The following is a 14,985-nucleotide window of genomic DNA, read 5'->3' on the forward strand; positions in this document are numbered from 1 at the left end:
AGGTTTTTGAAATATGACCCTGTGATCCTCTGTATTTCCTGTATTCTCTGTTGGTTCTGTAAAGGACTCTGACTCTGGTCTACTCTTCCAGAGTTCCAGGCTTGGGTGCGCCCAGACCTGCAGAGATCTCTGGTTCTTGCCTACTCCTTCAGAGGTCTCAGATTCATGTCCAGTCCCGTAGAAGTCCTAGATCAGGCCTAGTTCCTCGTAAGTCCTAGACTCACGCCCACACCCACAGGGGTCCTGGCTTAGGTCTACTCCCTTGAAGGTCCCAGATTCACATCAGGACCCTCAGCGGTCTCTGGCTCACTTGCTCAGCGGTTGCTCCTTTGTACCAGTTCCTGTGGAGATCGCTGTCTCAGGCCTGCTCTGGCTCAGTCCTGGTCTGTAAAAATCAGATGTTCTCTTGTTAAAATTACTTCTTGTTGTTTGGGAGCAACAGTATCTTTAGGTGACCCTGAGAAAACTGAAGTAATCATCACATCCTGGGAGAGTTAGCTCTATCATTTGTTGTCCAGTGTCTGTGTGATGGGACTGTGTAGGCCTTTTCTGAAGTCCTGACTGGAGTATTCTTTGAGGCTGGAACATCTTAACTAACTGCTTTGAAGTTGTTCTGAGCAGTTTGTAGTCCAATGCTGATCTTTAGATGGTGTTTGTCAGCTTAATGGCATCACCACAATCCAGATGGATTTGTTGTTGCACGGCTCCATCATCATTTTGAAGACTTCAAAGGTCGCTGTTAGGAATGGTCACTTATACATTGAGAGGACCACAGTCTAGTTCTAAAATTAGTACTCTGTATGGCTACTAGTATTATGATAAAGTTTATATATACATTATAATTTTATAGATTTTGAGATAATATTTGTACTGTAGGAAAAACTTTAAAGAGTTAAAGCCAAAAGATTATGAGATTTGTGACAATACAATAATTCCTTGTTTTCAGTTTTTCTCTGTCTCATACCAGGTGACTTTTCTGACATAAGACAGAGAGTTTGGATTCTCCTTTAACAAGCATGTGTGGGTTTAGAGAAGAGAGCCATGCTCTAATTCCAAAGCCAGCTTTAAATTTTAATTGAATTGGGAACACAAAAAGGCAATTTGCCCTTTATGTCTATAGGGAGCAGCAGAAAGAGGCGGAACAGTCATTTGGGAAGATTTCAGAAATCTGCCCTGTTGGAGGTGTTATGTCATTAGGCCAGTTTATTCTTTTTCTATCTTTTTGGTTTTTCGAGGCAGGGCTTCTCTGTGTAATAGTACTGGCTGACCTGGAACTTGGTTTGTAGACCAGTCTGGCCTTGAACTCACAGAGATTTGCCTACCTCTACCTCCTGAGTGCTGGAATTAAAGGAATTAAAGGTGTGCACCCCTGATGCCAGGCCCCAATTTACTCTTTTTTTGGGGGGACATTTTCTCTTGATGATTTGTCCTTTTTCATAGATGTCTCACGTGTCCAGTAGTCTCTGATTCCCTAGTTGGATCCTTTTATTCTCTTGGAAAGACAAAGAAAACCCTACCCCAACCCGAACTTTGGGAGTTCCTTTTCTTGGCAGGTTGTTGAAGCACAGTTACTAAAAACTCAGGCTCAGAAATTGGGGTTTAATCTGAAGATCCCAAAAGCAAAACAGCCAGCCACTGGCTCTTACTTTGACCTCAGTCTGAAATGGTGATCCTGCCTCCTGGAATCTCAGGAGACTCTGTCTGAGAACTGCATTGCCCCTTCTTATAATCCTCTCTAGGGCTGGGATCAAAGGCAGCACCACTGTGATTAAAGGCATGCACTGCCCAGTTTCTATGGCAACTAGTGTGGTTACTTGGATTAAAGGTGTGTGTTACCATAACCTGGTCTGTAAGGTTGACCAGTGGGTCTATTTTACTCTCAGATCTTCAGGCAAGCTTTATTTATTAAAATACATTTGAAATGCCACTACAGGTTATATCTTTGTTAAGACAAAATGTTCTTTGGCAACAGAAAAAGTATTATCTTTTAATACTTTTAAAAAAATTGAAATTAAATATATCTTGGCATATGTGGATAAATATGTCTATATTACCCTTTCCCTTTATATTTAACTTCAAGGTTAAAGTGTATTTATTTTTAGATCACAAAGTACATTTGTTTTGAATTTTAGCCTGTCTTTCTAGTAACCCTGGAGAGGGTTTCTACATACCAGTTAGTTGCCACATCTGAGTTTTGTCTCTGGGTGGGGGGTTAAACGCTTGTGTTCCCACTGCCTTGTTCACTGTTACTTTAGAATTTAGAAAAAACTAACTTGCCAGACTGTGGTGGCACATGCCTTTAATCCCAACACAGGATAGGCTCCAAAAACATTACAGAGAAACCATTTCTTGAAAAACCAAAAACCAAAACAAAAATAAGAAACAAAAAAAAAAAAAAACAACTAACTTCCCATCTGTTTCTCCTGTGATTAAAGGCACGGGCGATCACTGCCCTGCTGAACTATTTGGTCTGAGTGATGTGGGAGTGTCATATATCAATCTTTTGATTTCATTGGTTAAACAATAAAGAAACTGCTTGGCCCTCATAGATTAAAACATAGGTGGGAGGAGTAAACAGAACAGAATGCTGGGAGAGAGAAGCTGAGTCAAGGAGTCGCCATGGTTCTCCCACTCCAGGCAGACGCAGGTTAAGATCTTTCCTGGTAAGCCAGCTCGTGGGCTACACAGATTATAAGAAATGGGCTAGTCCAGGTCCGAGAGTTAGCCGAGAAGAGGCTAGATAGAAATGGGCCAAGCAGTGTTTAAAAGAATACAGTTTCCGTGTAATTATTTCGGGGCATAAGCTAAGCTAGCCATATGAGCGGCCAGGTGCCGGGGACACAGCCTCGCCGCTTCTTATTACTACAGTCTGAGCTTCAGAATATTCTAACTCTTAGATATTTAGAAAATAAATTTGAATTTACTTAAAACATTTTAAATCTCTTAACTGTGTTTTTAATACCAAATAACAAAAATATCCTTTTTATTTAAGAAGAAAACTCAAAAGCTGATGTTCAAGATGGTGTGGGCCATATGGCAATCTACAGCCTAATATTCTAACGTGGAATTAAGATACATGGTTTAAAAAAACCCATTTTCCTTTCATGCCAGTAAGGCAAGTGTGCCTTTGGTAAATTATTATTCAACAATTATTATTATTATTTTTCTCATATCTGGTCAAATGAAAGGCATTTGTTAGTCTTACAAGTTAATTTGCACTGAATGACCAACCTGTCTGATGAACTATTGCCTGTCCTTATTCAGGAGGTCTTTCCTGTGTGAATCTAATCTTTATCAATATTATTGGTATTCATATTTTTTTTGTCCTGTAGAGACAAAGACAAAGACTGTTCTAATGTAACACATTTTTTGACTTCCATTCTGAAGTTAAGACATTCTTAAAATATATATGTTGATTTAATTCAGCAGTTTTTTCCACAATCTAGTGTCTCTCAGCAGTTGTTTTTTGTTCATTAGTATTTAAAATATTTTTCAGTTAATAAAGCATTGTATAGGCATTAAATGCCTTGTGTTACGGTATTTCCCATCCTTATAAGGGTTATTTTTTTTATACTATTTTACTCTCTCTTCAAAAACTTCTCTTTATTATTTTTAAACTATTTTTTCTGACTGTCTATACTCATTTTCTTTTCTTTCTTCAACACATAAGCACATTTTCAAGCACTCTACACCTGTTCAGAGGTTTTCTCAGTCTGGATCTGACTTTCTTTGTGCCTGCCGTTCTTTGACTGCATGAGCCAAGCTTTAAAGGGTCAGGCCACCTCTGTGTATCTGCGTGCTTCTCCCGTGTTTCAGCTCCGCTTAGCACCATGGCGCTGGCTGCTGGCTATGGTCTCCTTGCGTTGGTCCAGCAAGCGACTCCACTGGTTCTGGGATGTAAGCGTTGCTTGCCTTTTCCTGTGCCAGTTCTGGTAAACTCCTGGGCCTACCTGTGGCAGGTGTTTCTGTCTAATCTCCTGCCGTTCTAGCTGTTTACAGGCCCCTCTCAAGTTCTCAACTGCGCAGCAGAGCCTCTTAAAAGAGCCATGAGCACTGGGTCTACCAGAGAGACTGCAGTTGCTAGGAAGCTGCATCTGGCTCTGTGTCTGCCAGCTTTCTCAGGCCCTTTGCTTGGATATAGGTGCCTCACATTGGATGCCAGCTGTAGCAGGTCTGTCTTTGGATCACCAGCTTCTGAATAATGAACAACACAGAAACTTCTTCTTATGTATGAAAGCTTTTAGTTTAGGCTTTTTCCCAATTAACTCATTTATATTAATGTACATTCCGCCTTGTGGCTTGTTACCCTCCTCATTACTGTACATCCAACTTCCTCCATGTGTGGCTGGCTAATTCCTATCTCAGATTCTTTCCCAGAGTTCCTATCTCTGTCTGTAAGTCCCACCTATCCTCTCCTGCCTAGCTGTAGACCATTCAACTCTTTATTAAACTAATCAAAGGGTGCCTTAGGCAGGTGATAAACAGAGACACATCTTCCAACAACGTACACAAAAATTATCCCAACACTCATTGGTCTGGCAATTTGCCAAGTAAGATGGATCAAATAAGATTTGTCAAATAAGATAGGCCATCTCGCTCTAGGGATTTGTTTGTCCAAGTCTCCCACCTTGGCTTTCTTGGGATTATAGGCTATACTATATTCCAGCTTGCACCTCACCTCCTGTTGGTGTTTGGGATCACTTGAAATCCGGTCTTCATGTTTATAAGAGTGAAAAACAAGGCCTTCACTCTGTAGTAGCAACTTTATGATTACTAGGCAAAGCAGAAAAGGACACTGGACTTGAGAAAGGCAAAAATGTCTGGCATCCAATTCAAGGCAAGGCAGTGGTTTTTGAAATGTAATGGAAGGTGGGACTAGAGATGACGGTGGTTAAAGGCACATGGTGGCTCACAACTACCCAAAACTCCAGTTTCAGGGGATCTAAACCCTATTCTGGCCTCCAAGGGCATATACATACATGCAGGCAAAATACTCAACACATAAAGTAAATATCAGAAATTTTGGTGCCCAATGGTGAGAAATTCTTGTCCTCTTTTTCCTTTAGATTGATATTCCAGAAAGTTAGACTCTTCTAGCATAGCCCCCTTTCCGCAATTCTCCGTTTTGTTGGTTCAGGCCCTGTTAGGTTTTCTACTGCTGTGACAAAACACCATGACCAAAAATCAGGCTGAGGACAAAAGAGTTGATTTGGCTTATACTTTCATATCACTGTGCATCAAAGGAAGCTAGGACAGGAACTCAAACAGGGCAGGGACCTAGAGGCAGGAACTGATTGCAGAGGCCATGGAGGGGAGCTGATCATTAGGGTTTGCACACGCCCCATCAATCACTAATTAAGAAAATGCCTTACAGCTGGATCTTATGGAGGCATTTTCTCAGAGGCAAGTTCCCTCTTTTCTGATAAATCTACTTTGTGTGTCGAGTTGACATATACAACAGCCAGCACAGGATCCAAGGCATTATCTCATAAATATCATGGGACTTGAAAAAACCCCCTCTTTGATTCTGGGATCAGTCAAGTAGCAGACTGCTTTGAGACGAGCAGGTGCCAGCCACTGAGTGCCACTGCTTGTCTGTGGCTCCTGGATGAGTTCTCAGTGCACCTCTTATGAAAATGGATTATGTTGGGTTCTACAAGAAGGGTTACCAACTGAGCCATTTCCCTAGTTTGACCATTGGTTAGGGAGTCAGTGAAATTTATTATGCAGAGAAGAGGGGGCACCAGACTTACTTAACCAGTTGATACTAGTTGTGTGTGTGTGTGTGTGTGTGCACGTGAGTGTGGTGCTAGAATGCTAGGTGGATACACTAGCACTGAGCTACAGCCCCATCTCTGCGCCATTTATTAATATTAGGTCTCAATATTCCTTTAAGCCTTCAAGCAGCAGACTATCTTGTTTTTTCAAGTGCTCAATGTCACTTGTCACAAGGAAGAGAAGTTAAACTTAGGCGGAAGATCTGCCTCTGTAGGATTGGCCAGGCTTGGAAGCTTGTAAATACCTGGGCTTTGGTGATGGCTGCCCTGTGGTGCTTGTTTTGAGGGTCTTGTCTGTCCTGGTCCACCCTCCTTCCCATACTAGAAATTGAATTCAGGGCCTTGTGCATTCTAGGCAAGCATCTCCCACAGAGCTGCATCCTCTTTCTATATTTTATTTTACACATTTAGTTTCTGTGGGTGAGTACACATGCTATTGTGTGACTGTGATGGTCAGTGTGTGTGAGTGGGTTCTTTTCTTCCCCCACTAGGGGCTGGGGGAGCAAACTCATATGCACAAATACATGAATAATGTAAGAACAAGTTTTTTAAAAGTAAGGTGCAAGAATGGAGTTGACTTCATGGACTTTTAAGAAAAATTAAATCATGTGCATTTGGGTGATATGTAGAAGAAAACCTAATCTGTTACTGAGCACGAAAGCTTGCCTGCGAGGTGATTTGACAGACTGTGAGTTAGGGAAGAAAGGCTAATTTTTCACCATATATTATTTTGTATAGAAATTTTTTTTAACATAATGTAATTAATTACCTGTGAAGGGCAAAGAAGTACCAAAAGAAAGGAGTCATGGGTGAATTTCTGGTGTGCATGGATGGAGGGGTGATGGGTGATGGATGGTTACACAGGTAGAGAGGTGGTCATGCAGACAGGCGATGGGGGTGTGGGTGGGTAGGTGCAGAAGGATGAGTGAAAGAGCAATAACCTGCTGTAGTGAGAGGATTGTAGAGGACCAGTAGCTGGTTTTGCATGCTATTGCAAGCCTCCATTTTTCCATCTAAACAAAGAAGTGGTAAAGGACTGAACTCATAGTTTTAAAGGAGACTGTTGTTTTTCCGTCGGCACAGAGGCCGTGCTTTAATCTGCTGCTGTGTTAGCCAGCAAATGCGGCTCTACAGGTACTGGCCTGCTTCTCTGGCAGCTGCCTGGCCACTAAAGCCTTGGTCTGGCAGGAATCCTGTTCCCACAGGCACCAGCTATGTTGCTGCTGCCAAATACAGCTTTTAATCAAACCTCTGTTCTATTTATCAATAAGACTTGGGAGTCAAAGACTGGGGTGAAAACCTACTAGCTCAGAAAGGTTGAGTAGCCACTAGCTGACAGTCTCTCTTTGTTGGTCCTTTTGCTCTGCCAAAAAAAAAAAAGCCATGCTACGCTGTGTTCCTCCCTACTACTTCCTGTGCATCTGTCTATTGTCTGACAGACACTCTAGGACTCTTTCTGATAACTTTCTGTCAACTAGTTGCTAACTTGGCCTCCTGACCCAAAGTTGATTTTATTTAATTAACTAACTAACGCAATGCAAATTCAGTGTTCACAGTGTGACACAGTATCCTACAACAGAAGACATTTATATCTATAATTATATATAAATATATAATCTAATATATATATATATATATATATATATATAATATAATATATATATTAGACTGTCCTGAAGCTTACTCTGTAGATCAGGTTGGCCTTGAACTCACAGAGATCCACTTGCCTCTACCTTCCAAGCTTAGGGTCAACACTTCATTTATATTTTTTAAATTAAAAAAAGTTCTGAGGCTTCAATGAGATGGTTCAGTGGGTAAAGATGCTTACCAACAAGCCTGACAACCTGCACTTGGTTCCTGGGACCTACATAGTGGAAAGAGAACCAACTTCTGCAAGTTGCTCTCTGACCTTTACTTGGATGCTGTGGTGTGTGTGGTGTGTGCTTGTGCACACACATTTAATAAAATGTTAAAGATAGTGTTGTATATACTTATGTCAGCTGTCATTTCTCATGTGCTGTCAACTTTGATGTTTTTTTTTTATCCGGGGCTCTCACTGGCCTGTAGCTGGCCAAGTCCACTAGACTGGCTTGCTGGGAAGCCCCAGGGATCTGCCTGTCTCCATCCTCTCAGCATTGGAATTACAGGTATACACTGCCACACTGAGCTTTAAAACTTGTTATTCTTTTTATATATCCCCAGCTGGCCTGGAAGTCACTATCTATATAGCAGGCTTTCCTCAAGCTCACAGAGATCCACCTGCCTCTGCCTCTGTGGGTCTTGGGGATTGAACTCAAGTTCTCATGCTTTCTCAGCAAGTACTTTCCCCGCTGAGCCATCTCCTCTCCTGACAGCCCCAGCATTTTCTATGAACACCTGGGCATTATGTGATGATGAAGATAAAGGTCTGGAGTCTTTATTCTTGAGGAAAATATGCAAATAACCTCTATGACCCCCTCCCAGATTCTTCAGGGATCACATGATCGTCTGTTCTTCAAGGTCCCTTTAAGTGACATCCTCCCTCCATCTTGTGAGGAGAGTTTGTTGTGGCTCTAGGCTTAGGGCCCTTTGCTCCTGTTAACTTGCTGCCTGGTTCTCTGGCCACGGATGTTCTGATGTCTGCATAGTTCTGATGTCTGAGAGGTCCCTGGGTGTGGGAATCACGGTCTATTTCTTTGCACCTACAGCAAGTAGATTTGAACTCTGTGAGCCCTGTTCTCTTGTGGTGTGACAGTTGATGTTTGCATGTGCTTGTGTCCCCAGGATTGGAATGTCACATGGCACACCAGCAGCCCTGACTTTACCAAGTGCTTTCAGAACACCGTCCTCACATGGGTGCCTTGTTTCTACCTCTGGTCCTGTTTCCCCCTCTATTTCTTCTATCTCTCCCGACATGACCGGGGCTACATTCAGATGACGCACCTCAACAAAGCAAAAACTGTAAGTCACTTGGTGTTGCTGTGGGGTGGGGCACATGGGTAGATGTGTGTAGTCCAGCTTTGAGTGAAGAAGGCAGAAGAATGTGATAGATCAAGACTGGAAATTTGGAGCTAAATATAGGTTCAAAACGGGACTTTTGAGTGAATATTTAACCTTCATGGTCTCTGGTTCCCTGTGTGTGCACTGGCACTAATAGAAGCTTTCTAAACAGTTTCCTTGTATTTGTTTATTTTTATTTTGAGTGTGATTTCAGGTCTGAAGGGATGCCTCACTGGATCCCCAGAACCCATGTGAAAGTTGAGATGCAGACAGGAATCCCTTGGTCAAGCTGGTAGTCAGACTAGCTGAAAAGGGATCTCCGGGTTTAAACAAGAGACTCTGCCTTAGGAATAAAGTGAAAGGCAATCAAAAGACTCCTGGTAGGAACCTCTGCCTTAGTGTGCAATCAAAAGACCCCTGGCAGGAACCTCTGCCTTAGTGTGCACCTGCACACGTGTCTGTCCCCATACACATGCACACACATGATGCTCACGTGTAGGAAAAAGCAGAAAAAGTTTTCATTTTGAAATAATTTCAGACTCCAGGAAATTCCCAGGACAATGCAAAGCCTGCAGCAGCCTTTCTGCTGTGCTTCACATTGCGCAGGCTTTCCAGTGCCGTCATTCTTTCCTCCACAGTCTTTTTCTCCGTGTGCACACATTCCTACGAAGTTTTTCTTGGTCATTTGTGAAGAGATGACATATACCATGTCCTTGAGCTCCTTAGTTCATTTGAGCTCGCCCGCCCTCCCTCCCTCCCTCCCTCCCTCCCTCCCTCTCTTCCTCCCTCTCTCTTCTTTTTGAGGCAGGGTTCTACTCTGTAACTCAGGCTGGCCTGTAACTTGAGATCTCCCTGCCTTTGCCCCTGCTCTTCCCATGCTAGGATTTTAGATTACGATACCTGTCTTATCCATCACCCCTCAGTATTTCTTTCCTCAAAGTGGGCTGCTCTTTTATTAAAGTGTCATCAGTGACAGGCAGGGATGGAACCATCTCCAGCCCCTGAAGGGCTCTCTAGCAGCTGTCAGATGTCAGATTCCATTGCAAGGTCCTTAGGGGTGTGAGAATCACTAAGACAGCTGGGCATGGTGGAGCACTTCAGAAATGGAGGCAGGAAGATCAGGAGTTCAAGACCAGCCTGGGCTACATAGTGAGACCCTGACAGAGTAAGAAACTAGATGCTTTAACTGCAGACCTTGGAGGCTGCCTGGGGTCCTGGGAGTGAACTTTTTTTGTGGATAGTAAGGAGATCCCAGAATTGTTGTAACCTTCCATGATGTTTCCTTTTCTTCCAGGCTTTAGGGTTCTTGCTGTGGATCGTCTGCTGGGCAGACCTCTTCTATTCTTTCTGGGAAAGAAGTCAGGGAGTGTTCCTAGCCCCAGTGTTACTTGTCAGCCCTACACTGCTAGGCATAACCATGGTGAATTGTTGGCTGGTGGGGCTGGAAGTGAGAAATGAGAGGATTTGGATTGTGATGTGGCTGAGTGGTAGAGTATTTGCCTAGCTTGAGCAAGGGTATGGGTTCTATCAACAAAAGAGAAGCTTCTTAACGGGCCCCTGATCATGGATGGTTTCCCACGTGCCACTGTGGGGCCCTGACATCTTGCTTTTTCTAAACTACTATGTACCTCTCTCTTGCAGCTGCTTGCCACCTTTTTAATCCAGCTTGAGCGAAGGAAGGGAGTCCAGTCCTCGGGGATTATGCTTATCTTCTGGCTTGTAGCCTTACTGTGTGCCATTGCCATCTTCAGATCTAGGATCATCTCTGCCTTAAACAAGGTAAATGATAACCTGTGGGAGAGATGCTTATTTCATCTCTTATGGTCATTTGTTGCTATGGGAACCACAGGATGGACACCACATGCGCCCTGCTTCTTTTCCAGGAATAAAATTCTCACCAGTCAGGTACAGACCTTGTTCTAGAGCCTTCTTTCCTCTGTGCAGGCAAATGATGTGTTGCTCTAGGTCTCTGCAGTGCTTCTGTAGGCTGGCTGGGCTGGAACTGAGCTGAGCTGGGAGCTGTATTTGCCCATTGGCTATTCCTCAAGAGCCCCAGACATGTTCCCATGTTACCTTGGCCCTACCAGCTGCAACTCTGGCAAGAAGTTGTTGGGTCTGGCTGCTGTGTGCCACTTCTCAAAACTTTTGAAGAGTGTGTACTTCTTGGCTGTCTGCTGTTTCTAGTTATCTGTGAACTAGAGAGTGGCACGGGCACAGAAGAGGACGGAGCAGGTGTGGAACACTGTGGATAGAGCACAGCCTCCGTGTGACATCAGCTGCCATCAGCTGACTTTATGTTTTCCTAAGTGCTTTTTCAGGGATGACACGTTTCTCCTCTAATGAGATGTCTCTACCTCAGCACTAACTGACAAGTGGACAGAGACTTCGTTGTGGGGCACTGGCCTGTGCTTTATGTGTGTCTAGGGGCCTGGCCTCCATACCCTGGGTGCTAAAGGTTAATGAAAAACAAAATGTCCCCAGAAACTGTGATTTGTTGCTTAGGAGGCAAAACTACCCTTGGTTGAGGGCCACTGGTGTGCTCAGCAGTAGAGAAGCCAGGGCTCAGAAAGGTTAAGTGAATCGATAAGATCTCATAGTCCAAAGGAACAGGCCCACACCTCCTCATTCCCCATTGTGGGATCCATCAGGGCACAGTGTGACTGAGCCACCTTTCTTTTCTCAAGGGAAGGGAAATGTGGGGATGCCTGTGGCAGGGGAGGTGGGTATCTGCAGCCTGCTCTTTGGCCTTATCTGAATCCTTTTTACTGTTGTTGTAATCAAATCATATAGTCAGTACCTTTATTGAGCTTGTGGTTCTGAAGGCTGGGAGGTCTGAGGTCTTGGGAGTACATCTGGAGAAAGCCTTCTCTGGTGGATTCCCTGTAAGGCCCTGTGGCAGCTCAGGACATCGTGAAGATGCTAACTTGTGACTCTTCCACCTATTACAAGTACTCATAGCATCATGGATTGCCATCACTGAGCACCGTTTCCTGTGACTGTAAGGATTTGGTGAGGCATCTGTACCCTGTTTCCAGGGAAGATATGGTGATCGTATCCCCTGCTTTCTCTCCTGCTCAGGATGCCCAGGTGGACGTGTTTCGAGACACCACGTTCTATGTGTACTTCACTCTTGTGCTTGTCCAGCTTGTGCTATCCTGCTTCTCAGACAGCTCACCCCTGTTCTCTGAAACTGTCCATGACCTGGTAAGTGTGACTCAGACATGTATGTACAGGTGGGAGAGAAATAGTCTGTGCCAGTTAAGACTGACTGGCTCCGATTCTGAACTCAACTATTTTTCTAGAAAAATAGGAAGTCTTGACTGATGAAGGCCATGGTCTCACAGGGCAGTAGTTGGTAGCGGCTGGGGCTGTGGATCCCCATTGGCTTAGATCTTGTGTCTCTGCTATGGTACCCACCAGGCCCTCTGCTGCCTCTGTCAGTTCCAAGGACACTGAATGACGCTTCCACTCTGTCCACTTCTAAAACCAGGAAGGAAGTTGAAGTACGAGTGTGCTCTGAGAGCTGCTGAACTCCTGGCGTGATGTCATCACTTGGTTCCTTTAAAAATGTTGTCTGCAATCTGAGATTGACCATAGCTGTTTTAAGTGTGCAATTCAGTATCTTTAGCTTTTGATTTCATTCATACCACAGGTACTGTGGCTGGCTGGCTGGCAGTGATTTCAACAGGGGCTGTGCTCCATACACAAAATCCTGGACCCCTCCTGGGGCTGAACCTGCTATACTTTGACAGCATCCCTGGGTTGTTTAGATGTATGCACATTAAATCTGAAGTGGCACTGGTTCAAAGTTCTCAGACTTGAATGGGAGATTTTTTTTCTTTGTTTGTTTGTTTGCCTTTTGCTATTTTGGAACGCAAGTGTTTCAACACGGAGTCATATCCCCAGCTCCAATGGACTAAAAAAATTGGGGCTCAGAGAAGTTGTGCTGTTACACCTAATTTATACTTAATTTATGTGGAAGAGAATCTCTTTTTGGAGTTGACTTGACCCTGGTCCTGTGTCCTCTTGTGCCTTTAACGGACATTTGCAAAGCCTCTGGTGCACGATAGAAACATAGCAGTATGCATAATAGTTATGATTAAAGTTGTGGGTGCCTGGAGCTGGCAGACCAAATGGACACAAGGTTAACAGGAAAAAATATTGGTTATATATACACAGGGGTTAGGACTCACAGACAGAGAGTGAAAACCCCTGAGAGCCTGAAAACTTACATGCCATCTTAACAAATTTATTTTAACATATTTGTGGAGAAACAGCAGGACAGAGGAGTTGTAGAAGTGACAGATATGAGGGGTTGATGTGTGAGTTTGTAATGAGGTGAGGATTGCTTTAGTTGCAGGTTGTGTGGCCTGTCTTGGTGCCATCATTAATACTGTTCTTTTCCCTGTGTGCAAGTAAAGAGGGGGAAGGTGTGTGTCCTGCTTTTATTTTATTTTATTTTGGTTTTTCTTTTTTTTTTTTTTTTTTTTTTTTTTTTTTTTTTTTTTTTTTTTTTTTTTTTTTTTTTTGGTTTTTCGAGACAGGGTTTCTCTGTGGTTTTGGAGCCTGTCCTGGAACTAGCTCTTGTAGACCAGGCTGGTCTCGAACTCACAGAGATCCGCCTGCCTCTGCCTCCCAAGTGCTGGGATTAAAGGCGTGCGCCACCACCGCCCGGCTATTTTGGTTTTTCGAGACAGGGTTTCTCTGTAGCTTTGGTGCCCGTCCCGGAACTAGCTCTTATAGACCAGGCTGGCCTTGAACTCTCAGAGATCCGCCTGCCTCTGCCTCCCAAGTGCTGGGACTAAAGGCATGCATCACCACCACCCGGCCGTGTCCTACTTTTAAAAGACAGCTTGAGGAATGTAAAAGGAGCCGTGGGCTGCGTTCCTGGTGCCCAGCCGCCCGCATGGCTAGCTTAGCCCTGGAATAACAATACACAAACTGTATTCATTTAAACACTGCCTGGCCCATTAGTTCCAGCCTCTTATCGGTTAATTCTCACATCTTGATTAACCCATTTCTAATAATGTGTGTAGCACCACGAGGTGGTGGCTTACCAGGAAAGATTCAGCATGTCTGACCTGGTGGCTGGCTCCATGGCATCTGACCTCACTTCCCTTCTGTTCCCAGCATTCTGTTCTGTCTACTCCACCCACCTATGTTCTGACCTATCAGGCCAAGCAGTTTCTTTATTAATTAACCAATGAAAGCAACAGATAGACAGATGACCTTCCCACATCAGAGGAAGAGCAGAGAGCTTCTGTACTTGCTGCTGTTTAGTTTGCCTTCAGCTCTACTCTGTATGCCGACGTGGCATATCCAGGGCTGGCCTATGCCAAGGTCAGAATCTTGATGCCATGTCTTGTGTACTTATGGTGTATGTAGATATTTACATAGCAGTTACTTTGCATTTAATACTAGGAATAATGAAGAAATTATTTAATGTAATATGGTAGTGGTAGGGAGCTTTCTTTTTGATACCTAAGGGGATGCAGATAAAGTAATACTGGATTTTGTCTCATGAAATTACAGCAACTCACGATGTTTTGGGGTCCTGGGATGACTGGGCTTAGACATAGTCTGATGGTGCCTGGACCTTCAGTTAACTCTGACTTCTTCAATGTGCTGTCTGAGGGTGGAGGCTGGCCCTTACTGGAATGACACCTGCATGTGACCTGAACTTCCTCACTGCATGGAGCTGGTCTCTGTGAATTCCACATGGAATCCAGTTCGCTTAACATCTAGTCCCTGGTCCCATAGTGTTGCATTGCCATGTTTAGTTGAGGCTGTCATACAGACCTGTCCAGGTGCAAGAGGAAGTGACAGAGATCCTACCTCTGGATGGAGGAGTGGTTATATCTCTTGTTACATGGTCTCCTATGACGCCATGTCCAGGTTTTTATTTTTAAGTTTATTTTTGTGTACATGTGTGTGACTACTTCTCTGTATATACACCACAGGTGTGTGGGTGCCCTCAAGTGACAGGCAGTTGTGAGCTACTTAATGTGGGTGCACTGAGCTTGGGTCCTCTCAAGAGCAGCAAATGCTGAACCCTTTCCACCCTTGAATTTCCAGAGTTTTTTTTGTGTGTTTGTGTGTGTGTGTGTGTGTGTGTGTGTGTGTGTGTGTGTGTGTACGTGTGCACATGCGTGTGTGTATCCTGAGCAAAAACTGGAAGACACAGGACAGTAGTAGTGAAAAGTGTGTCTTATTGGAAGTGAAAAGGTGA

At 43.9% G+C, this 14,985-nt stretch overlaps 1 protein-coding gene across 1 annotated transcript in view; it reads left to right on the forward strand.

Moving 5' to 3' along the window:
* Nucleotides 1–3,830: 3,830 nt before the first annotated feature.
* The window catches only part of LOC142849091 (multidrug resistance-associated protein 1-like), a 100,161-nt gene continuing 89,006 nt past the window's right edge, over nt 3,831–14,985 (forward strand). Inside the window, exons 1-5 of the mRNA XM_075971195.1 lie at nt 3,831–3,932; nt 8,541–8,717; nt 10,051–10,176; nt 10,398–10,535; nt 11,835–11,960. Coding sequence (XP_075827310.1) covers nt 3,831–3,932; nt 8,541–8,717; nt 10,051–10,176; nt 10,398–10,535; nt 11,835–11,960 — 669 coding nt within the window. The remainder of the gene's footprint in view (nt 3,933–8,540; nt 8,718–10,050; nt 10,177–10,397; nt 10,536–11,834; nt 11,961–14,985) is intronic.

The sequence above is a fragment of the Microtus pennsylvanicus genome, chromosome 4, assembly GCF_037038515.1.
Source record: "Microtus pennsylvanicus isolate mMicPen1 chromosome 4, mMicPen1.hap1, whole genome shotgun sequence".
In the NCBI taxonomy this organism is placed as follows: domain Eukaryota; kingdom Metazoa; phylum Chordata; class Mammalia; order Rodentia; family Cricetidae; genus Microtus; species Microtus pennsylvanicus.